Source organism: Aedes albopictus, chromosome 2, assembly GCF_035046485.1.
Source record: "Aedes albopictus strain Foshan chromosome 2, AalbF5, whole genome shotgun sequence".
NCBI classification, from domain to species: domain Eukaryota; kingdom Metazoa; phylum Arthropoda; class Insecta; order Diptera; family Culicidae; genus Aedes; species Aedes albopictus.
The window spans coordinates 264,227,679-264,253,320 of NC_085137.1; the positions used below are offsets into that span (position 1 = coordinate 264,227,679).

At 39.4% G+C, this 25,642-nt stretch overlaps 1 protein-coding gene across 10 annotated transcripts in view; it reads right to left on the minus strand.

Annotated features, from left to right (window-relative positions):
* Nucleotides 1-22,767, minus strand: part of LOC134288051 (adipokinetic hormone/corazonin-related peptide receptor variant I-like) — a 69,786-nt gene extending 47,019 nt beyond the window's left edge. For 2 of the 10 annotated variants that reach the window (XM_062851720.1, XM_062851715.1), the window contains exons 1-5: nucleotides 22,459-22,764; nucleotides 8,879-9,190; nucleotides 8,697-8,820; nucleotides 199-347; nucleotides 46-145 (exon numbers count right to left, since the gene is read on the minus strand). In XM_062851720.1, the coding sequence (XP_062707704.1) occupies nucleotides 46-145; nucleotides 199-347; nucleotides 8,697-8,820; nucleotides 8,879-9,114 (609 nt within the window). In that variant the 5' untranslated portion in view covers nucleotides 9,115-9,190; nucleotides 22,459-22,764. Of the gene's footprint in view, nucleotides 1-45; nucleotides 146-198; nucleotides 348-8,696; nucleotides 8,821-8,878; nucleotides 9,191-13,558; nucleotides 16,023-22,458 lie in introns of those variants that run through there. The other 8 variants (XM_062851725.1, XM_062851721.1, XM_062851722.1 and 5 more) reach the window with 6 other exon arrangements.
* Between the last annotated feature and the right edge of the window lie 2,875 nt (nucleotides 22,768-25,642).

The following is a 25,642-nucleotide window of genomic DNA, read 5'->3' on the forward strand; positions in this document are numbered from 1 at the left end:
GAATAGATTTGAGAAATGAATATAATATTTAAAATTATTTCTTACCTGAGGTGCACTACATAAAATGGCCATTGCCCATGCTATGACAATCATTATTTTTCCTCTGCTTTTCGAAAGATTCAGTGGCTGCAATACAGCATAATACCTGTATCAAGAAAATATCTTATAACATGTCATACATACAAATAATCTATTTACCTGTCTACGGATATGCAGACGAGTACGAAGCTTGATAAATGTAATCCAAATGTGCGGAAAAATGCCATCACCCGACACATGATATCGCCTGCCCTCCACTGAACAGTGGCCGCCCACCCAATTTCCAGTGGCATCATTAGAAATGTTACCTATCGGTGATTCCAAAGAATGGAATGGAATGAGGATATCATCGTAAAACACGTAACATAAGAGCAGAAAATATAAAAGCGATAGTTGAACAAACAACATGCCATTGAAAGGATTTACTTTTGATTGATGGGGGAGATCATGGATAACTGAACCTCTTTTCATCCTAATCATCCTACAATATCAAGGTATAAAGAAGTGCTTGAAGCTATTTCTCTTCACTTTTAGATTTTTGTTAGTTCGACAGTATTTTTTTCATTAGGGCCTTACTGACATGATCAATTCCTCTTCATTGACCTAATCTTTGTTTGGTTAAAATCCGTAAAGAACGGCTATATCTTACTATAGTATCAGGAAGAAAAATGATTTAGTTTGTTTTAATCAAGTTGATGGGGCTTACCCGTTCCTCGTCGAAGGGTTTTCTTCCGTCTGGTAACAGACGGCCCAGAAGATCGATGCACGAGGAACAGGTAAGCCCCATCATTTGGTCCTTCGAGCCGGATCGAAGGTTCCCCCGACCAGAAGGGCAGATGCGGTGAGTACACCATTTCGTTTCTTCCATTGCGCTGGCTATCAATTGTACTGACCAACGGCGGTCAAGAGCTTGTGGCATTGTTTCCAACCCATGCTAAGCTAGACATAGAGAAGCAAGCCAAGCCTATTTCCATGCCATTGTAAGCGCGCAAAATTGCACAGTAGCCTCCATACAGTACTGATTTATTGCTTTGGCGGAGCAACGGTGTACTGAGTTGGGAAGATTAACGTTAAAAATATTCGACCCAAAAGTTTGATTGCAAATTGATTCGAATTTTCAATTGCATGAATTTGGTGGTGGTGGGTGGTGAGTGAGTTGTCGCGTGAATAGTACCCCCGCGCCGGGAAGGATTTGTCCGTCGATTGCGTACTATTCTCGGGTTTCCGTCCGTGTAGAAAGTGGCACACCGCGACGGGAAGGATTAAAACGTCCGATTTGTGCCATTTTCCGATTTCGCGTCGCGTAGAAGACGGTACGACGCGCCGGGAAGGAGTCCGTTTTCCGATTAACGTACCGTTTTTTCGTTTGTCGTTTCCGCGCTGTCGATTTATGGTGGTAGTGAAGTGGCTAAGTACAGTGAGGCAAAATGTCCAAACCGGCGGAGAAGAAATTAGCCGAATGCCTGATGAGGCGAAAGGCGGTGATGGTAGTGCATGATTCCGTTGAAGCGTTCATCAAGAAGTTCGACGATGACCAGGATGTGTACCAGATTTCGATCCGTATCGAGGCCCTCGACCGTGTGTACAGCGAGTTCCAAGAAGTGCAGTCCGACATCGAGAAGTACGATTCCCCCGAGATGTTTGATGAGCACTTGCAGGAGCGAGCAGCGTTAGAGTCGAGATACTGCAAGGCCAAGGGATTCCTCCTGATGAAGCGATCCACAGATGCGAACCAATCAACGTTGAACACCTCGACCTCCAATGTCCAACAAGTTTCGGCCGGTTTTCACCTTCGGTTACCCAAGATCGACCTCCCCAGATTCGATGGAGATTTTTCTCGGTGGCTTTCCTACCGCGACACGTTTACATCGATGGTCCATTCCAATGCGGACATTCCAACGGTAGCGAAGCTACAATATCTCTTGCAGTCACTGGAAGGAGAAGCCCACAAGCCATTTGAGTCGGTTGATATAGAAGCGGACAACTATGCGTCGACTTGGGACGCTCTACTGAAACGCTACGGCAGCAAGCGTTTCCTGAAGCGTCAACTATTCCGAGCCCTGTATGACATCCCACCACTGAAGAAAGAGTCCCCGAAAGAGCTGCATGATCTGGTTGATGACTACCAGCGGCACGTCAAGGCGCTAGCGAAGTTGAATGAACCAGTAATACATTGGGACACTCCGTTGATCAACCTGCTGAGTTACAAGCTGGATCCTACAACCCTCAGAGCTTGGGAGGAGAAGAAGAGTAGCTCCGATAACGTTACTTATAATGAGTTGGTTGATCAACGTGTCCGAATGCTGAAGTCCGTTGTCACCGATCTGCAGCAGCGCTCCTATCTACCCGGCGAAGTCAAAGTGGCCGGTCCCACAAACTCCCAGAAAAAACCATTCAAGATGGTATCCAATTCCGCCACTACCGAATCCAACTCCTACGCTCCGAGCTGTATAGCCTGTTCAGAAAGCCATTTCCTCTTCCAATGTCCAGCATTTTCCAAAATGTCTGTTCGCCAGCGACGTGAGCTGGTATCCCAGAAGCGCCTATGCTGGAATTGCTTCCGCTCTGGACACCAAGGTCGGAATCGTACTTCGAAGTATGATTGCCGAAGTTGTCATCAAAAGCACCATACCCTCCTACACGAAAACCCCGCCACAAAGAGTTCATCCGCTCCTGCTGTCGTATCTGGCCAATCACCCCAACAACCGAATCTAGCACCGTCGCCTGCCGTCGAACCTTCCGGGTCAGCGAACCCAAATCCTCAAGTTAGCTTGGCGGTACAGTCATACCAATCCACCGTCCTGCTGGAAACGGTTACCCTCCTTGTTGTGGACCAGAACGGCGCGGAGCATTCCGCTCGTGCACTGCTTGATTCGGGTTCGATGTGCAGTTTCATTACGAAGAAACTGGCCAACGCTTTGAATCTCCGCCGTATGAAAGTAGACGTTGCCGTATCTGGAATCGGCGATTCCTCCAAGCAGATCAAACGCAAGTTGACTGCTACTATTAAGTCGAAGCTGCTTTCGTACACTACCTCTGTCGAATTCCTGATCCTCAGAAGACCTACCGTATGCTTGCCAACCACTCCGATTGATGTTTCCTCGTGGAAATTTCCCAAGATTCCGTTAGCCGATCCACGTTTCCACATCCCCGCCGACATCGACATGGTTGTAGGTGGTGAAATCTACCACGAATTGCACACTGGCAGCAAGATATCACTCGGCGAAGGATAGCCTATTTTCGTCGAGACTATCTTCGGATGGACTGTGTCAAGGAAAGTATCCATCCAATCTCCGCAAATTCCGCGAGTATGTCATCTCACCACTGTGGACCGGAACCTAGGACAAGCCCTGCAGAAGTTCTGGGAGCTGGAAGCCGTTGACACGTGTTCCGAGTTCACGGCCGAAGAAAATATCTGTGAAGAACTGTATGCCACTACCACCACTCGCGAATCGTCGGGTCGTTACGTCGTTTCCTTACCACTCACCCGCGATCCGCTCGTCACTCTCGGTGAATCTCGATCAATCGCCGAACGCCGCTTTCTCAGCCTTGAAAAACGACTTGAGCGAGATCCAACCACTAAGGAGGCCTACTGTCGCTTCATGTATTCTTCCATGAAGCCCTAAACCACATGGTGAAGCTCGTGGATCCAATAGACGACACCCTGCCACATTGCTATCTTCCACACCATCCGGTGTTTAAAGAATCCAGCACCACAACGAAGGTCCGAGTCGTCTTTGACGCCTCGTGTAAGACGACGTCCGGATTTTCCGTGAATGACCTACAGTTAGTTGGACCCGTCGGATGATCTGCTATCGATCCACATCCGCTTTCGCAGTCACCAGATTGCACTCGTCGCCGATATCGAGAAAATGTACCGGCAAATCCTGATCCATCCCCGTTACCGTCGATATCAACGCATCCTCTGGCGTTCCAATCCAAGCCAACCGATTAATACGTACGAGATGCAAACTGTTACGTATGGCTTCGCATGCGCTCCATTCCTGGCAACCCGAACCGTCGTACAAATCGCCCGAGACTCGGCCGAAGAGTATCCAGTCGCAGCGCCGAAGGCCGAGAAGGATTTCTACGTGGATGACTTCATGTCTGGGTTTGACGATGTTGAATCTGCAATCCAAGTGCGCCAGGAAATGTCCGCCATGTTGTCAGCAGCAGGTTTTCCTCTGAAGAAATGGGCGTCCAACTCGCCTGAAGCCCTCGCCGATGTTCCAGCCGAAGATTTGGCATTGGCGCCATACCACGATCTCCAAGACACTGAGTCCGTTTCGACCCTCGGATTGATCTGGGAACCGACGTCCGATATGATGTCGTTCAAGGTTCACCTTCCACTGCCCGCGCCCGTTCTTACGAAGAGGAAGATCATGTCCTACATCGCGCAAATCTTCGACCCGCTGGGCCTTGTTGGGCCTGTAATAGTCGTCGCCAAGTTATTTATGCAGCGCTTGTGGGCGCTAAAGACCGAAGACGACGATCCATTCGAGTGGGATCGTCCCCTCCCAGCCAACCTCCAAAGTGAATGGAAGCAGTTCCATGGAACGCTCGATACAATCGCCAACCTCCGTATGCCGCGCTGTGTATCCTTGGCCAATCCGTCCTCATTCCAATTCCACATTTTCTCCGATGCCTCGCAGAAGGCGTACGGGGCGTGTTGTTATGTTCGCTCGCAGTCTGCCGGAGCCTTTCTTGTTCAGCTGCTGACGTCCAAGTCCAAGGTTGCACCTTTGGCCAAGCCTCAAACCATCGCACGGTTGGAGTTGTGTGGCGCAGTATTGGCATCCAACCTCTACAAAAAAGTGATTCATTCCATCCCGAAGTCCGCTGAAGTGTTTTTGTGGACTGATTCGTCCACGGTCCTACACTGGTTAGATTCGCCGCCATCCCGGTGGAAAACTTTCGTAGCCAATCGAGTGGCTATGATACAAGAAACTACCGAATCCTGTCACTGGAATCACGTTTCCGGAACTTCTAATCCAGCTGATCCACTTTCCCGTGGAGTCAATCCGGTCGACATCAAGCAGCATTCGCTCTGGTGGAACGGTCCGGAATGGCTTCGCCTGCCACCGTCTGAGTGGCCCGTCAGCGAAATGCCTTCGCTCGATCCACGCTGGATGTCAGAAGCGAAAACTACAGTGGCTCTGGTAGCTACCGTCGAATCCAACTTCTCCGAACTCCTGTTCAACCGATTCTCTAGCTTCAGCAAGCTTCGACGTTCCGTTGCATACTGGATGCGATACTTCCGTGCCTTGAAGGCAGCCTCGCAGAAGACTTCCATCGAGCCATTCCAATCCTTGACAACTGTAGACTTTCGTGAAGCGGATATCGCCCTCTGTCGTCTAGCACAACGTGACTCGTTTCCGGAAGAAATATCCAACTTCCTTTCCAGGAAGAACCCTCCTACATCGTCACCACTGAAGTGGTTGAAGCCGAAAATGAGCAAAGAAGGTGTCATCAGAGTCGGTGGGAGACTAGGCTCCGCCCCCGTGAGCGAAGATGTGAAATTTCCGATTGTCCTCTCATGCAAACACCCGATGTCCGCTCTGCTGGCCAAGTTCTACCATCAAATGCTGCTCCACGCTGGTCCCCAGCTGATGCTTGCCACGATGCCCCAGAAATTCTGGATCATCGGTGGCCGGAATCTCGTTCGCCGCACATACCACCAATGTCATACGTGCTTCCGCAGCAAACCAGTTTTGGTACAACAGAGCATTGCAGACTTGCCGTCATCTCGTGTCACTCCAACCAGACCGTTCGCCGTATGTGGGATCGACTACTGTGGTCCCGTGTATATCAAGTCACCGGTGCGCAACCGGGCTCCAACGAAAGCGTACATCGCCATATTTGTATGTTTTGCTACCCGTGCCGCTCATATCGAACTTGTCTCCGATCTATCCACGCCGGCCTTTTTGGCCGCCCTCCGCCGTTTTGTCGCCCGCCGTGGAAGGATGAAAGAAATCCACAGCGACAACGGCACCGCTTTCAAGGGTGCAGCAAACGAGCTGCGCAGAATCTACGAGATGCTGAAATCCAACGAAGCTGATCGGAAGCAAGTCCTCGATTGGTGCGCAAAGAACGAGATAGTCTGGCGATTCATCCCACCGCGTGCGCCACACTTCGGCGGGCTGTGGGAGGCAGCCGTCAAATCCGCCAAGAACCATCTGCTGCGCGAGATCGGCCCTGTTAACGTCAGCTACGAGGACATGTGCACCCTACTAGCCCAAATTGAGATGTGCTTGAACTCTAGACCTCTAGTGCCAATTCCTACCGACCCCTCCGACCTGGAAGTCCTTACCCCAGGGCACTTCCTGATCGGGACGAATCTACAATCCGTTCCAGAACACAACCTGTGGAACATTCCGGACAACCGCCTTACGCACTTCGAGCTCACGCAGAAGCGATTCCAGAGCATCTGGTCCCGTTGGGTTCCAGAATACCTCCAGCAGCTTCGGTCGCGGGCAACGAAGTGCAAGACTCCAGTCACCATCAAGCCAGGTGCTGTTGTGGTGATTAAGGACAACAATCTACCACCGATCCAATGGCCGCTCGGGAAGATCACTAAGGTGCATCCCGGCAAAGATGGAGTGGTACGTGTCGTCACCCTCAGAACGTCAACGTCCGAAGACGTCGTTCGTCCTGTCGCAAAGATTGCGTTATTACCGATGCCGGACAGTCAAGTCTCGGAACCAGTTGAGAGAGACTCGGTAGAGCACGCCGAAATTGTTCGAGGCCTTCGTGGGACCCCAGCAGTCGCCCACACCATCTCCAATCAGCAATAGGATTATTTGTTTACCAACATTCACCCATACAACAAGTTTGTTGACCCCGGTAGCCATAACAACCGAATTTTGCCGAACGGTCACGTGCTTCAGTAGCCGAGGCGTACCTACATGTGTGTGATATTGTAAGAGCCACTTGAACGTTTTTGTTTTGAATTCGAAGTAGTGTTGAACTAGCCGGGCAAGTTCAAGGTGGCCGGAATGATTAGTAGTGTAGTTTTGCATCACTATATTGAACTCGATTTGTAGGGTATCCGTAACCCTATTTTGTGGAACTCACTCTCTTGCGCGAGCGTAGAGTATAGCGCATGTGTGAGTCGATGACCGATGTCCACCGAAGCAGTGGTCATCTATACTAGAGTAAGCGAAGCGAAGGAAGTGTATATAGAGTCAGTAGAAAATATACCTCGAAACGAAACAGACGTATTGAATTTGTCGGTCGTGTGCGCGAACTCCGTTTCCCCGTGATTCCGTGACGGTAAGGAATTCGAATTCTAAGGTCGATCCGAAGTGCCGGTATTCAGTGCGCGCGTGTGCTCCAAGTCCACCATTCGGAAGAAAGGTGATAGAACAGCGGCAGAAAGTGCTCCAGCAATAGTGCGAAGTGTCCAACATTGCCCTAGTGTCCAACATCCAGTGAACAAGGGCAATAAACCGACGTCGTCCGTAGGTGATCTTCATCGTGCATCGATCTTCTGGGCCGTCTGTTACCAGACGGAAGAAAACCCTTCGACGAGGAACGGGTAAGCCCCATCACAAGTTTTTAGCGAAAAAGAATTCTCGAAATAGACGAAGAGAAGTCGATCAAGTCGGTTAGGCCAAAATGGAAAATTATTATCGAGTTGGTCACAATTAAGAGTTCGAAAGCACTTTTTTGGATCAAAACTTGAATGTTCGCAGTGTTAATATAGGGGTAGGTGGAGCAATATAGGCACCCTAAGGTTTTTGCAAATTTTACCTGTCAAGAAGCCTTACAAGTTACCTTTTTTATACATGCACCCTTTTAAAGTGTATACTATACATCAGCTATTGAACATGACTACATAAGAATAAATCTGTTTTAGCTACTTCTACGCATACCAAAGTTGTGAGAGAGTTGTGAGTACGAGGTGAGTAAAATTCGTGTAATTTATACTCACCTTGTGCCCACAGCTCTTTCACGGTTTTGGTATGCGTCTGCGACCTTTACTTTATTCGGCAAATTTTTAGATTTTTTTCCTCCCCTGTTGGGAAATTTAAACCACTGCGTCCAATAGGCTGAACTTTTGTGGCATTAGATTAGATTTTAGATTAAACTACAATCTAAAAGCCCTTCAAACATCATTTTTTGATAGCATGCTTCTGGGCTGAGATAGATGCAAGTGAGTATAGCTTTTCGCACGTGAGTATTCCCAACACTGGGTAGACTTGATCTCTTTTCTTAATTTATCATTTGTCTGTAACTTTGAGGATAATTCAAAACTTGATCCGATTTTCGCATGTAAGGTAAACGTCTATTGCAGATTTGTTCCTAAAAAGATCTTAAAAATATTGTTTATGTTTTCAAAACATCGATGCATGCTTTATTATGCATTTTATAAAAAGGGTGACTCTTGATCCTCGTGCATGATTCATTCAAAGTACATTTTAAGAGGCGTTGAAATAGTTTTCTATTTGAATGTTATTGCTTTTTTTATAACTATACCCTAATTTTAAAATAAGGGTATTCACAGAACTGATATAATGACTGCGTAAGCCATGATTATCTGAGAATGTGGTTTCTAATGATTATGCCATGGATGGATGAAAGGCTTTGCTTAGAGGGAATGTGTGAACAAAACAAGAGATTTATAATTTCAATGAACTGACCTACGACCTACTTACCAATAAATCTGCTATAGCTAAATGGGTTAACATCATATCTATTCGAGAATGTGATTTGAGCCGTCTTTTGATAAGAAGCGCCAACACTGTTATGTTTCCTATGGCAGAAATGATCATCAATACGCTGTAAATCGAAATCATCACCATCATGATTTATAATTGTTAATTCAATGAGATCTGACCTATAAACAGCTATCTGCAGTCTGTGTCCATCGTTGAATTGCATATCAATGGGCAAAGGAGTGCTCCAGTTACTATTATTCGTACCATACCACGTATCGTTTTCAAATATTTCATTTTCACTTGTAGAACTCGAATGTGTGTATGACATAACTTCATAATTGTAAGCGTTTTCTCCATAACTTCGATTGTAATGCGATGCTTCATTACTTTTTCTTTTTAAAACTGCGTGTGACATTGTGGATCAATAACTAGTTTGAAACAATAGATGGTTGGCTTAGGTAAGTCTGAAATATTATTCGAACCGTCGTTACCTTGAAAGAGACGAGAAAAAAAATAACATTATTATCAATAGTGGGACCGTACATTTTTGAGCAATTCCGTTCAGGGCAAACATGTTGGAAAACCCTCAAACATCGACTTTCATGTATCATTTTCGATTAATCTTCAATAAAGTGCTTGTTGTCTTGTTTTGTGTGTCCAATAGACCCTTTTGATTTTGCTGAAAACGCATCGTACCTATTTTTCCGTTACAAACCGCTTCTAGCAAAATCAAATGAGTCTGTTGGGCACACTCAACTATGAAAGCTAGTGCCTTTTTCAATTAAAAACATAAGAGTGAATCCAAAAATGGTCGGAACATTGACTGATGCAAATACCTAAAGCACAGATCTCGTCATCCTAACTTACACATAGCTGAGAGTACTACTCGTTGCTTGCTCACTCGTAGTAAACAATGAGTAGCTTTTTCAGCTTCGTGCATTCTGTCGTTGGTGAGATCCGTGCTATTGAAAATGCGAGCTTAATTACACCGTGTTCAATAAGTTCTCATACAAAATCAAATTGAATTAATTTCACATCTGTAATTAGGATTATCAAAGTAAATATATTTATTCAAAGGCAAACTAACACTGATCAAATGCAGCATATGTTTTGGAATTAACTGTCCTTCATCCTTCTCTGCTGATCGCTTATGTGTCGTAAGTCCATTTCAGCTGGCACGCACGCCATTTCTTTGGTATTTCGTCACATTTTAACGAGCAATATTTTAAAGTTGAAACAAATTAGGTTGCTGTCCTCACCATTGCTAGTAGTAACTATGGCCAAAAGAGAAAAAATATGAGACTCTGGATTTGTGGAGTACGAAGCCATTTTATTTTGTAAGGACTGTATCGGAAATTAACTATAAACGCTCAAAATTGCCTGAAAAATAATCTGTTCGAAATAAACATAACTTTATTCTTGGAGATACTATATAAATCTCTTAAATAAAGAATGGCCGTTTTGATTTTCAAAAAATAATCATTTAGCTTGGACTTATATCTCAAAGATTGCACATATGTTTTTAAAATTTTGGACACCTCCTAAAATTTTAAAATTGCGAAAACTGTGGGAAAATATTCAATTTTTTCTCTTATTTTTGCGTAAATATATTCTTTTCCAGAATGCTCTTGATATAGTAAAATTATTTTTATCAAGAAAAATTCCCTCCGCAGTTTAGGGCAATTCCTAAAAATGAAAAAAAGGCTATTTTTCGAGGAACTCTTTTTTTTATGCATCTTCAAAGAACGATCACGCAATTAAAAAAAAACATAAAATTGAAAATTTACATTATTTTTCGATTGGGTGTGTATTTAAATCTGTTGAAGAGGTAGTTTTACCGGAGAACGGAATTTTATGACCTCTGAAGATATTTAAAACAGAACGTCAAAGTTCGACCAAAAAGTTGGTTAATGTTGGAGGTTTTTCTATCCAAAATAAGAATTTTAAAAGTCGGTTGTGAGTGATATGTTATGTGTACCTAACTGCTAGTAATAATCATTATTTTCCAGATTTTTTCCCGTATAGTTTTTTTTTTGCTACAAATGTTTGAAACGTTAAAAAAATTAAAAATAAGTGCAGTTTGTACAGATTGTTATTTTGTGTGGTATACTCATAGAACCATATTTTTAATAATACTAAACATTTTCCAAATTTCTTCAAGCTGTTCTAAACTTAAATAAATTGTGAAGATTTCATAGAAGAGCCGGAATGAAAAGACCAACCGTGCGTCGAGATAGAACATTTTGAATGTTTATAGTTAATTTCCGATACAGTCCTTATGTCCCTGGGCACTCTTCTATTTCACCATGAACGTCATAATAGGGTGGAGACGCATGGTCACGAAACAATTGAAATTGTGCTAAAGCCGTGTTCGCGGCTAAGACAATTCAGAACTTTTTTTAATTGAAAAATTAAGATTTGGTTCCGTACTGTGAAAGTTTCAGTGCATTTTATGGCTCTACCTGAGGAATACAATTTCTGTAAAATAATGAGAGAGCCTACGAATGTCAACAATATCACATACTTAGTTTGATACATAGTAAAGCCTGTATGTGCATTAAACGGGCAAAGAAACGACTGTAACTCTGCAATTTATACAATAAAATTGCTCAAATTTGGCCTGGGAACATCTTAATATGTGTTCATTTTACATACAAAATTTCATGTAAATTGGTGCAGTACTTTTTGTCGCTGCAATGAAACAGTAGAACGCGCACAAAATAATTTTGTTCAACACCTGATTAAGCTTGTTAGCGCTGTAACTTTTGAAATCATCGAAGGAATGGCTGAAGTTTTGAACACAAACCTCTCAATATACATTTCATGCATAGGCAAAATTATAAAAAAATCGATGCACTTTCATCTATTTTATAGGTAAAACATGTATTGTGCCTAATTGTGATTTTAGCCCTCTAGACAGCAATTAGTGCGCAGCCCTTATTGTTCCGATTAAACTGTTGAAAGTACTATAATGATGAAGTTGTGCTAATACATACATAACCAACTAATGCCGTTTTTCTTTTTAAACGTGGGTTGGAACTGGATTGGCGGAAAATGTGTAAACAAACAACGTCAAACAAACTTTATTACAAGCGAAACCAAAGTCGGGTTGGGGTTGAAACTGTGATCTCATCCAGTTGCAACCCAGGTTGGAACTGGATCAAAATGAAAAACGGCATAGCTTCTATAAAAAAATCAAGCAGATCGGCAAAGACGTTGAAAAGCTGTTAATATGCGCGCTTCGCACCTGAAAAATACAAAAATATGTACTCACTTCAATGTACAAATACTCACTACATACTTGTTGTGATAGCATTTCGTAACTGTAATGCGTTAGGTTGAATTGTCAAGTAAGAACAAACTTTAAGATAGTTCAGATAATAAGATTCAGGAAATTTAGAAAATTATAAGCCGAGTTTAGAAAGAATTCAGCCAGAGAGCAGATAACCAGGGTGCTTGAATCAATTTAGAATGGTTGAATTGTGTTTACTAAAAGTTAGCAACGAGCACATAGAAGATCCAGTTCAGAGATGGGCACATTTCCGTTAATCCGTTAACCGTTAGTTAACGATGTTAAATATTTTCTAACGATTTAGCGTTTCAGTTAACTTTAACGATGACGACGTTAAAACTGGTGCTTGTTAAATCACTTAAAATTTGTGTGATTAAGGTAATGAAACGTATTGCAATTGAATTGATAAAAAGCTTTTTGTAGCTTTAGCTTATTCATTAATCTGGGACGTTTAGAATTGCTGAAAGAATTTCAACCCACTACCACTAGCCTTACCCGTCAGCAACACTACTCACAAATATACTGGTAGCTTTCATACCAGTTGATCAAAATTGATGAAATTTCGCAAAACTTTTTTGTTTTACACATACACTCATAACTGCTTACAAAATTTTATTACTATCCTTACTGTACCATGGACTGTAGCGGAAAAGAAACATTTGTCAAGCAAATGAAAATTAGTACAAAATGCTTGAATGCACGTCTTTTTGTTTTAGAACTACAGTTTGAAATTTGACACAAATAATAAACATACACACCAAATTTTTCGAAACGCTTCCTGCACAAAAAAAAATCAGCAAAACAAATTGCTGAATTTCAGCAAATTTTTTGCTGAACTTCAGCACAACGTTGCTGATCAACTGTCAAAATTGCTGGATGGTTCAGCAAGTTGAAAAATAATTGCTGATATTCGGTAAGTTCATATTGCTGAATAAAATCAGCACAAAAAATATCAGCAAAATTTGCTGAATACCAGCAAAAATTTGCAGTGTACACCAAGGAATTCTTGGCTTATTTTTTTGGCCTATTTTACCGACCCATTACAGAGTTACATGCGTATTTTTGTGTCCCGATTATTGCGGATATAGGCTTTACCTACGTACCGGCAATAATAAGGGTTCATTCAAATATTACGTAACGCAAAATTTGACAATTTCAGACCCCCTCCCTCCCCCACGTAACAACTTTTGTAAGGGAAAATTTGAAATTTTGTATGAAGCGTAACACAGTGCTAGACCCCCTCCCTCCCCCCTTTGCGTTACGTAATATTTGAACGAGCCCTAAGATAATGATTAACCTGGGCTTGTAAGGGGAACATCTGTAAGTAAGAAGAAAATCGCGTTAAGTACCGTTCCTTTGAATTCCACTAAGAATTTGTATCCTTAAACAATAAGAAACGGACCCGACTATTTTATTCACTATTAGGACTAGCTAGTTCACTTCACCTGCCACTATTACATAATGCACATTTTTGCACCTAATTGTTGTTTTTATACACTGAGCACTTGTGAAACATACATTTGATTAACAGGAAATTTGAATATGTACTCAGATTCGGGAAACTCACCACATAGAACTGTTTTCGATGGCACTTTAATTCAATGTCCAGCCTACGGCTCAATCGCAACGGCGGTTTATGTTTGGGTGCTGATCAAACGTTTAACTATTATATTTTCACCTTTGCGTTATCACTCGTGGTTTCCGATTACTGAAAATGGTTCACTTTTCTCACATCAATCTTGTTTGGCGGTGAGATGTGAATTTGAAGGCGGTTGATTTATAAATAAGCGAACACATAGGTTTTGGATTACGGTGATGTTTTGCGCAGCACAAAACATTGATAATGAAGCGTATGTACACACATACAACCTTCATCTTTATATACCGGACACTTTTAAAGTACAATCATCCAACGTGCTTTATGTGACAACAGGATAATATGTAATATACTATCTTGCCATTTCACTGGCTTTTGTCTGTACTAAGGATAACGTTGGCCTTTGGTATCAAAGAGAAAATCGCTAAACGGTTTTCTATATGCTTCGTCAGTTCCATTCACAGCATGTGACTTCTGTTTGCGTCTGGTAAGGATGGATTGGAAGTGAATTTATTCTAATCATGCAAACGGTAAAGAGAGTTTTTTTTTCGTTGCTGGCCGGACTTAATTTGGCAAAGGAAGAGAATGAAAATTGCTAGATACAGTGAAGACTTGATATTGCCAGGAGCCTATTTTCATTTCTTGTTGTTATTCATAAGAAACCAGATTTTACAATTAAGATGCAAAAGTAGTAAAAAAATATTTTTTTTAAATTTTTATGTATATTTTTGCGATATGCTGGGTTTCATTATGCGCAACCCCCAATAATTTCAGTATTTTATGAACAAAATCTCAATTTGGGACTATGTATTTGTAAAATCTTCGTTAGAAACTTGTTTGTACGAACACTTCTAGACGTGACAAATAATTCTGGATCAAACATCTCTACGTCAAAACAATAAAAATAAAAAGTTTGTGCGGTCCTATTTTCGGCACTTTTCACAATAAATTTACCAATATCTTCATAATGTCAATGTTATGTTATAATGTATCTCAGCGTGTAATAAAAATTTAATCAGTTATATAAAATTAATAAAATTACACAGCGCAACATTTTTTTGTCTCAAGAGCAAACTTATGTGTCTCTGACAGATTTTGGGCCGCTGAATCTGAATCTGGACTTAGATTTGCTCCAGCACGTCACAACTTTGAGCTTTACCGCAATTTATAGGGCAAAATATGCAATTTTGGGCTTTTTTGACTGCAAGCCATTAAGTATGGAAATATATTTTTTGCAATTTCTCATCGTAATAGGCTGTTTTAGCTCACGCAAATCTGACAGGAAAAGGCCTACTTTCCCACACTAAATTATCAGTGCTGTAATGGTTCATTACACCACTGATTTGCGTTGCGTAATGAACCATTACAGCACTGTTTTCAGTTTTGATCAACTTCTTGATGCTTTCTGGACGCAGGTTTGAAAAATTGAGACAACTGCACAGTATATCCTGCTATGATTAGACTTTCTTAAACATGGCTATGAACATCAGTGTGCAGTTTGATGTAAAAGTTTTGTTAAAAACTATCCTCAAGTGGTAATTTATGAAATTGCAAAAAACGTTGTACGCATCTCGGTGCAGAACTCGATTTTTACAGCACTCGTCGTACTTATCCAACTCGGCAAGCCTCGTTGGATAAGTGTACAACTCGTGCTGTAAAAATCTTCATTCTGCACCTTGTTGCGTAAACTACTATTTTAAACAATTAAATGATAAATTGGTCAACTAACATCTAAATTAATAACTCATGCAAAATATTTCAATGAATATTTCTGCAGTACAGTTAGAAAGATCAGCCTATAAATTTAAGAAGGAAAAATTCCTGAACAAAAAATTAAACTAAATTGTCATTGAATAAATACTACACATCACAACTTGAAAGAACAGCCTATAATCAAAAGAAGGAAAAAATTCCTACAGAAATGTTAGTGCCTGAAATTCACTACAAAGTTACTCTCAATAAGCGAGACATACCAGCTGGTAAATTGGTCTACTAAAATTTTTGTTTACTCGACCTTTTGTCCCATTCGACTTGTTGTTCCATTTGACCTTTTGTCCATTCGACCATTTTTCCCTTCATGCTTCAAAAACTCTAAAACCGTACAGAAATAGGTAACTTCTCAAATTGTTTTTTTTTTCTAACTAAAAAACTATTCTATTACATCAATATTGAGAGCAACATCTAACGTTGCCACTCTGCATCTTCGAAGGTGTTAATAGCAGTCTTAAACCAGAATAACCTAAACGATCACATACATAATCTACACTTTTGAGTACTGAAATTGGGGTGTTAATCAACCATAATAAGAAAAGCTTACACTACCGAGAATCACAAGTCAGTAAAATGTAAGAGCGTAACACCGCTCGCTTACTGTAAACTTTCCGCGCATAAGAGCGTATTCTAAAAAAAACAATCTTGCAAAAAACTTTGAATCAATTATTATGACTCGATTGTGACGAGTTGTAAACTCTCTTTTTAAGTCTTACGTCAATTTGTTTACATTACGAGCAAAATATATTATAAAACTTTAAGATGTGCTTGAACAAAGCCTAATTATCATGGAATCATGGAAAAGAGGAGCATAATCTATAATATACTTCTACTTATTTCAGAAAGTCCTTGGAAGTAATTGATTAAGTACTAAGGAACATTCTCTAGTGAAAATGCTAAAGAACAAATTTCAAGTTTTAATTCCGACAATTGAATAGGGCAGCAACATTTTTTTGCTTCCGACAGATTTGCATTCGATTGCCTGTTAAAAACTGATTTATTCCACCTGTGGTGAACAGAACCCTGCTCACACTTATTACAATCAGACGCGCCAATTTGGTCATTTTATTGGGGGGAAGCCAGTTTTTTTTCTGATTTTTTGTAAGGAAAAATAAAAAATCGTCAAATATTGTGGTGGGGGGAGGGGCAAACCTATGCTTGCCCCCCCCCCTAAGTTGATGCCTATGATTACAATTCTTGCTGTATTATTCGTATTTAATATATTTATTTTATGTGATTGTGTCTTTAACTCATTCTAGATTATTTGGATAGTAGATTTGGAATTTGGGGGATTGATTTTCAAAAGAGCATCATTGACCATGCGATAAACTACCAGAAATGCCAGGTAAAATCTCCTAGAATCTTGTATAAAATGCATTAAAAATTGCTTACACATTCTGGAATATCGTACATTTGGTGATTGTCAATCGATTAACAAATGGATAAGACAATCATCGAGATACACTTTGCCTAATATTCTTAATCAATTCAATAAATTAGCTTTGAAGTACTTGGGATTCATGGTTATGGAACCAAGCGCCATTTATACAGGGGATAGACAAAATGATCGGAACAAGCAAAATTTTCACTTTCCAAAAAATGTTCAACTAGCTGTAACGTTTCGAAAAGTGCATCAAATATTCTCAAATTTTCACTGTAAGCTATTCAACTAGTTGTGTTACAGTGGTTAAAATTTGGAAAACATCGGACTATTTTGTACAATGTTATAAACATTCTAGAAAAAAGGTGTAATTATTCGATAGTCGACTTTGAACTGTTATATTTTCGGATTCAATGAACCGAATGCAATTAAATTTTGACCATTTATGACTTATATAATGAGCTCTGAAATTTTTTTGACTTAACTTGATGTTTTTAACAAGAGAAAAAGTTATAGCGATTTCATTTATTTTATGATTTTTAAGTAAATTGGTATATTTTTAATAAGCATTCCATTACTTTTCCAATTTATTGCCGGCTATGTTATTACTTTCCTTCGAAATGTATCTATATTCAACTCAGTTAGGGGGATTAGGGGCATAATGGACACCCGGGGCGAAATGGACACCCCTGTTTTTGCTGAAACCGTTGACTTTTACGTAAAACTTTTAATGCATAAGTGTAAAGCAACAAGTCATTGTTCTATTTTTCAAAAGTACCATTTATATTCCTTCAAAATAACCAAAATATAATTGAAATAGAAGTATGTTTTTCATATGGTGGATTTCTTATAATTTTGAAGCAGCAGCTAAAAAGGTATTAAGAGTGTTTGAGTGTGTCCACCATAAAAACTAGTGGATTGTTAGCTTATCTACATGTATACGCAGATTTAGTAATGGATGAAGTATTATATTTTTGATCAGAACTTACTCAAAATAGCAATTTCAATGTTGTAGTCGATTCGGGGCGAAATGAACACTGGCAATAATAAATGGATGTACGCGCGTTGCATACTGTTAGGCGTTTTAGAGAGTTTGGAAAAAATCAATCCCATTATGTTTGCCTAACATTTATTTAAATAACTTTGATGTTATGTAAACTTGTCTAAAATGGAGTATTATATCTGTGGTATTGATCTCCGTTAGCAAATTACTTAACTGGTCGATATTATCAAAGATACAGCATACAATATGCAGGGGTGTCCATTATGCCCCGATGGGTGTCCATTTCGCCCCGTACCTTCCCTGCCAGCCCCAAAAAACACACGGTTTACAATTCATCATTTCTTCACAATAATGACATTCTACCTGCTGTAAATGATTGAAATACGTAGGAAACAAGTTAAAGTTGTAAGCCAGCTGATAATATATTAAGTTTTACTCTGTTTTACAGGCCTAACATACTCATTTGCTTAGGGTGTCCATTATGCCCCTAATCCCCCTAGAGGGAATTAAAATGAACTTTAATTGGCATCTTGAATTTTGAAATAATGTCGAAGTATTGAATAATTTGGTGTTTTATTGGAAAAATAATCTAATCGTTATTATTTTCTTCCGTATTAAGAATTTTAAATTTATTAAAAAGTTTACCATAGCTCATTATATAAATCATGAATGGTCAAAATTTCATTGCATTCAGTTCATTGAATCCAGATATATAACAGTTCAAAGTTAGCTGTCGGCTTATTATACGTTTTTCTAGACTCTTTATCCCTTCGTGCAGAATAGCGCGATCTTTTCCAAATGTTGACCACTGTACACAACTAGTTGATGTTCTTGACACATTCTACCGTGACGTTACAACGTTTTGACGCCTTTTTTGACAGATTATGAACTGTAAATCATAAATGCGTACCGTAAACCTCAAATATTTTTGCATATTCGGATTCCTTGTAAAATTCCCAGTAAATATGACCTGTGAACATTTAGTTTTCATTGAAAAAGTATGTTCAAAATGGGAATTAGTAGTGTGACGTTACAACGTTGCAACGCCACGCTACTATTTCCTATTTTAAGCAAGCTACTAAGTGTTCAACAGATCATATTTACTGGAAATTTTACAAGGAATCCGATTATGTAAACATATTTAAGGTTAACGGTAAAAATTTTTGAGTTATAAGTAGCTCATAATCTGTAAAAAATGGCGTCAAAACGTTGTAACGTCGCGGTAGAATGTGTCACTTACAGTATGACCCATAAAAAATGCGACAGTTTTCAAAGTCATTGTTCTCCTACTTCGACCTGATTAACCTTGCATGTATCTATTGGATAGTATAGTAGAGCCACTAATCTGATAATAACAAAGGAACATAGACCGATTTCATGCACATACACTCCGGATCAAAAGTTTGGGGTCACCCCCTCAAAAACATGTCATTTTTTTAGGCCCATATCTCCGCCAATTTGCGTCCGATTTCAAAACCCTAGGTTTTATTCAAAAGATAATAAGTCAAAGAAACTTTGAACATGATTTAAAAGAAACTTTTTCAAAAAAAATTGTATGTAAACTTAACCCAAAGTTGCCAAAATTTCTAAAAAATGAATGTAAATTTACGACAGTGTCGCTGGAAATTAGGTCGACCAAATTTTAGGATGAGAGCGGCAATATAACCTATTTTCTATTAGCTTTCAACTGCTTTTTACAGAACTTAGCAAAAAATCTAAAAAAAAGTTAATAAGTAAATTAACCCTTGATGTCGTCGACCAAATGTTTGGGGTCACCCCTCAAAAGGGTGTATCGGCTAAAAGTTTGGGGTCACTATCGTAAAACATGGAAAATTGATTTGTAGATATCTTTGTCATCTTTCGCCCAATTTTAATTCTTCTTGGCTTATTTGAAACATAATGAATGGTACTTACTGCATAGACATTGAACCACACATATTTGTTGAAATTTACATACTAAAACTTAACGTAAAGTTGCCTAATTTTTTTTAATGTGGTGAAATGTGTTAACTTTACATAACATTTACATAACAAGTTTCTTTTCAATCATGGTCAAAGTTTCTTTGGCTTATTATCTTTTGAATAAAACCTAGGGTTTTGAAATCGGACGCAAATTGGCGGAGGTATGGACCTAAAAAATGACATGTTTTTGAAGGGGTTACCCCAAACTTTTGATCGGGAGTGTACTTTTGGAAATATAACGTTATACATATGGAAGTCGAAATCGTCCACGCGCCAGAGGCCGCTTTTTAAGGATATAATTTTCTTTCAATTGCTTTCAATCACATTCAATCAAATTTTATTTTCAAAATACCGTCTACCCCCGTTGGTTTGAACGACATCTTATGCAAACCAACGGGGTTTATTTTTTAATTTGAACTTCTAGTAACCCTGTGGGCATCGAAAAACACACAGACGGCAACCCTTTTTGCTGTTTTGTTTTGATTCTGCGTTCCGTTTCACCCCGTTCCATGAGCTGAATGACGTTTGAACTATTTTTAGCTTGAACGATGTGCAAATTAGAGGGGGTCCAATTAAAAAGTGTTCAGATTAGATGAGGTCAAACCAACGGGGGTAGACGGTAGTACTTTTATGGATGGATAAGGTCTTCAGGAGTTCGTTGGATCGTCGGACAAGAAGAACGAAAAAAATATTAACTTAAACATTAAGAGTCATTTTCTGAAAATTGAATTATAATTATATTATAATTATTAGAATTATAATTTTTTGAAAATATTATGTTTTAGGCATGAAATTGGTTTTGAAGTACTTAGTATTTGTACCTATCATAAAGGTAGGTATATATGCCTTCATCGACAAAAAATGGTTATGAAAAATGTTCAAACAGTGTTAAGTTTTTTATGATTTTTTCTTAAATACGGTTTTTAATATGTAGCATGTTGGTTCCTAAACATTTGAAATTATTTTTAAAATATTTTTCAAACATGGGTGTATTAAAGAGCACATATTTCTTCATGGTTTCCATGTGTTTAAAAGTTTTTATCTTAGTTCATTTTGCTCTGAAAAGTAGTGTTACGTTTGTAAATTGTTGTGAACATTTTGTCAGTTAATTTTGTATGTTATGCTTAGGTTTATACATCTGTCCCTGAATTTTAATGTGCATTTGTAGTGCTCCAAACATTTTAGGAGTGATCCAGTACAAAACACACAAGCCGTCCCCTAACACGGGCATCAAATTGTAGACGGTCTTGTGTTGTTGCTCAGATCGGGAGACCCTCTTAGGATTAGAAATTCCTATACCAAAACAAGCTATGAATGCAGCAACGGATGCTGCGAACTAAAGGCGAACTGCCAAACAAAATACATTTGTAGGATGACTGATGGACCAAGAAAAATTATGAAACCTCGTCATCCTGGGATTGGACTTCGTTATATATTTAGATTACTGGGCACAATTATTGTTGTGTGTTGCATGTTTGTGATTTGTGCATTCGTAATGTTCCATTTTGTTCTTCGTATCTAAGTTCCCAGGCGTGGGGCCTGATCCGGAAAATAAAATGAGCATTCGTAAGGTTCCAATTTTTCCGTTACATTGGCGCCCAACGTGGGGCCCAATACGCAAAAAAATGTGCATTTATAAGGTTCCAATGTACTATTCGTTACATTGATTACATTGAAAACTTGATTTTATTTAGAAATTGTTAACAATTATAAGGTATCCCATATATGAAACCAATGAATATTTTGACACAAATTTTAAAGATCCTGTATGACAATGTCCTCTTTATTGTATCCTTATCCAAAAAAGTTTAATTCATTAGGATTATTTCATTAAAAATCATCAAATACCGAAAAAAAAATGGGATGTCGCATATTTTATGGGTCATACTGTACAGTGAAAATTTGAGAGAACTTGATGCACTCGAAAAGTTACATCCACTTGAAAATATTTTGAATAGTGAAAATTTTGACTGTCCCAATCATTTTGTTCATCCCCTGTACAATTCATATGGTGTAAAAAAGACAACAATAATATATGAATGATGTTAATCAGTTTTGGCCTTAGTGAGTTATTTTGGTTTTTGCGATCTAAATCTGCAAGGTTTATCAAAAATATGTTTGCCTGTTTTTTGCATTTTTCTCAAAATACATATATAGATTCAAAGCTTTTATTTTATATGCTGTTAGTTTTCATAGAATACCTGTTTATTTGTAATTTTTAATTTGTTTCAGATTTTCAAGACATTACGTAAAATTTTATCAAGAAGTTACATAGAAGATAGGGTGAGTTTTTTGTGTCAAACACAGAAAAGAGTTGGTGTCATTACGATAATTTGCTTTCTACAAGATTTTCGTATGAGGATTCATTCAAATCTAGATGTGTCGTCCCAATGTCGTATACCTTGAGATACTATACGCTATAGAATTGTTTTATTACTATTTAAAAGATCCTGAGCCGTACCGGAAACCAGATTCAGAAATCTCCAGTCTTGCCGAATAATTGTTGAATGTTTAGTCTATATTATATTCCGTAAGTCGTACTAATTAATTAGGATTATTACAAGGAAAAATAATAATTTAAATACGGTATGGAAACTTAGCGATAAAATTATAAGGCTCTTTTTTGCATGATAGAAAATCTGGAAATTTCACATTGAACATTCGTACCAGCATACTGAGAAATATATTCACAAGTATTTAAATATAAATACACATATTAGCTATATTAGCAATAATTTCTTGAATCATTCTTACCTTACAATTGTGTTCAAACTTTCTAATAATATTAATCAACGGCATCGATTTAACCTGAATCAGTATCCTGTTGCGTGTTCATCCTTGTGCGTGATTCGCATGCTAGAGTCCAACATTATTCCTGGCTTTACACCACTTTGATCTTCGTACATTAGGGCACTGCATGATTTGATAATTTCAGTTCACATTCACCGTTATCACTATTATTGGTTTCATCACATGGATTTTCGAGATGTCTTTACCCGTATAAATCATAGCCTAGGAGCAAGCTGTTGATTTGGTGATGGTCGGATTATAAATAAGCGGGTATGAGCGCCTGGACCCGGTAAGTTTCACATTGTTCAAAACATTGATAAGGCGTTCCTTATCACACACACATTGTCAGTATGGTACATGAAGCAGAAATATAACGTTTATTAACGCGTCTGCGGTGATGCGAAACAATATTTATTGATTCTATATATAATAGAAAGTGTTCAATTCCTGGTGAATTCACCCACCATTTCATTTCGAATGTTGGAAGATCCCACATCAAGAGATTCAATCATTCAGAAGCGGATAACCGAAGAAGCAAGAGACATTTTTTGTTAATGGTGGAAGTAATAAAAATTAAATATAGTTGAGTCCTCTGTTAATAGCTACTATCCTATTTGCGCCCATCGCTATCGGCAGGTAACTGTTGAAGTATTTGCACGCTGTCATTTTAGAAAAATACAGGCACCTTTAACTTTATCCTTCAGTAAACAACATTCTTCTAATATGATAGACCTTGGTGCTTTCTATCCACGTTATCTGACAATTCCATCGGATGTGAGACTGCTGAGAAACCGAGATGTGCGAAAATGGGTGGCAGTGTCTTAGGAAAAAGTCATCTGTGTACTAACTAAAATTATGTTGAATCTAAGATGAAAAATACGTCATGTGTAACATAGACTTCAAAAGTGGTGGCTTAGCACACTACCACACAAGAAAGAACCAGGATAATAGATAGTAGAACCAGGATTTAATATAAACAAATGTTAATTCACAATTTTCCATAAATAATTGTTAGTTTTTAGCAATACGAAATAACGTATAAAATGCAATAAATAAATCAACAATTGCAAATAACACCCGATTTAACCCTTTTATGCTGAACAGAACCCTTCTTTCACTTATTGAAATTATTGTTGTATTATTCGTATTCAACATATTTATTTTGTGTGATAGTGCCTTTCAATCATTCTAGAAAATACAGTTGGTGATTGTTTTAAAGCGTCCATAAACTAAATTGAACTTTTAACAAGATGAAACATGAACAAAACTTCAAAATATGGTATTTCCTGACAATGTTGGTCGGTCACGTGCAAAAATGGTAAAAAAATGAGTTATCATTTGAAAATGTACGCGTTACGTAATAAATAAATGAGTCTTTTCGGATATTTCTGTCAAAAATATCGTGGAATAAAGATAAATAATTGAAGGTTTTGTCAAATTCAACTGTTGCAAGTTACCCCATAATGGTTGTCGAATAATAATGATTTTTTACATAAATTAGTGGATAAGTTTTTCAAACTTTTATCGTTCAGCAAAGCTTACTATAAGGTACCCTAACTGCAAGCAAGGTCATCAGACTTATCGCACTTACCATAGGGGAGAGGTAAAGCTAGATTTTCATATTTGTTATTATGGCATACAATGAGCTAACCGTTTTAACAGTGTAGCTAAACAATAAACAAGGAAATAAAACTATTTTTTCCACTGAGTCGATCTTTGATACACATGATCTCTATAAAAGAAATAGTAGGGCACACTAGTTTTCATTATTTCTAGAAAATACTTCAAATTTAGTGAATGTCATCGTGTTGCAAGTTACACCGCTGTTGCAAGTAACCCCGGTTGACAGTACACATTCTGGAATATTGTATCTTTTGTTAACTGCCAAAAGATCTTGAATCGATAACCAAATGGTTAAGAAAATCAACAAGATACACTTTGTATGATATTATTAATCAGTTCAATAAATTAGCATTGAAGTACTTGGGACTCATGGTGATGGAACCAAGCGTCATACAATTCTTATGGTGTAAAAAAAGACAACATACATACATACATTTTACATACATTTATTTGTTCCACATCATTAAGACAAGACATAATCAACAAAAGTACGCCACAATACTCGGTTTGTGGCTGCCGCTCTCCATCCTCGGTCACGCCCAATGCTCGCCAAGTCACGCTCCACCTGGTCCGCCCATCGTGCTCTCTGCGCTCCACGCCTTCTTGTGCCAACCGGATCCGTTGCAAACACCAGCTTTGCAGGGTTGTTGTTCGGCATTCTTGCAACATGCCCTGCCCACCATATCCTTCCGGCTTTGGCCACCTTCTGGATGCTGGGTTCGCCGTAAAGTGCAGCGAGCTCGTGGTTCATCCTTCTCCGCCACACACCGTTCTCCTGCACACCGCCGAAGATCGTTCTTAGCACGCGTCGCTCGAAAACTCTGAGTGCTTGTAGGTCCTCCTCGAGCATGGTCCATGTCTCGTGCCCGTAGAGGATTACCGGTCTTATTAACGTTTTGTACATGGTGCATTTGGTGCGTGGGTGAATCTTTTTCGACCGCAGTTTCTTCTGGAGCCCGTAGTAGGCCCGACTTCCGCTGATGATGCGCCTCCGAATTTCACGGCTCACGTTGTTGTCAGCCGTCAGTAAGGATCCGAGGTAGACGAATTCCTCCACCACCTCGAAAGCATCCCCGTCGATCGTAACATTACTACCCAGACGGATCCGGTCGTGTTCGGTTCCGCCTACCAGCATGTACTTTGTTTTTGAGGCATTCACCACCAGTCCGACCTTTGCTGCTTCGCGTTTCAGGCGGGTGTACAGCTCTGCCACCGTTCCAAATGTTCTGGCAATAATGTCCATGTCGTCCGCAAAGCACACAAATTGTTCGGATTTTGTGAAAATCGTTCCCCGGCTGTTGAGCCCGGCTCGTCGCATCACACCTTCCAGCGCGATGTTGAAGAGTAGACATGAGAGTCCGTCACCTTGTCGCAGTCCCCGGCGAGATACGAATGAACTGGATAGTTCACCCGAAACCCTTACGCAGTTTTGCACACCGTCCATCGTTGCTTTAATCAGTCTAGTCAGCTTCCCAGGAAAGCCGTTTTCGTCCATGATTCTCCATAGCTCTGCGCGGTCGATACT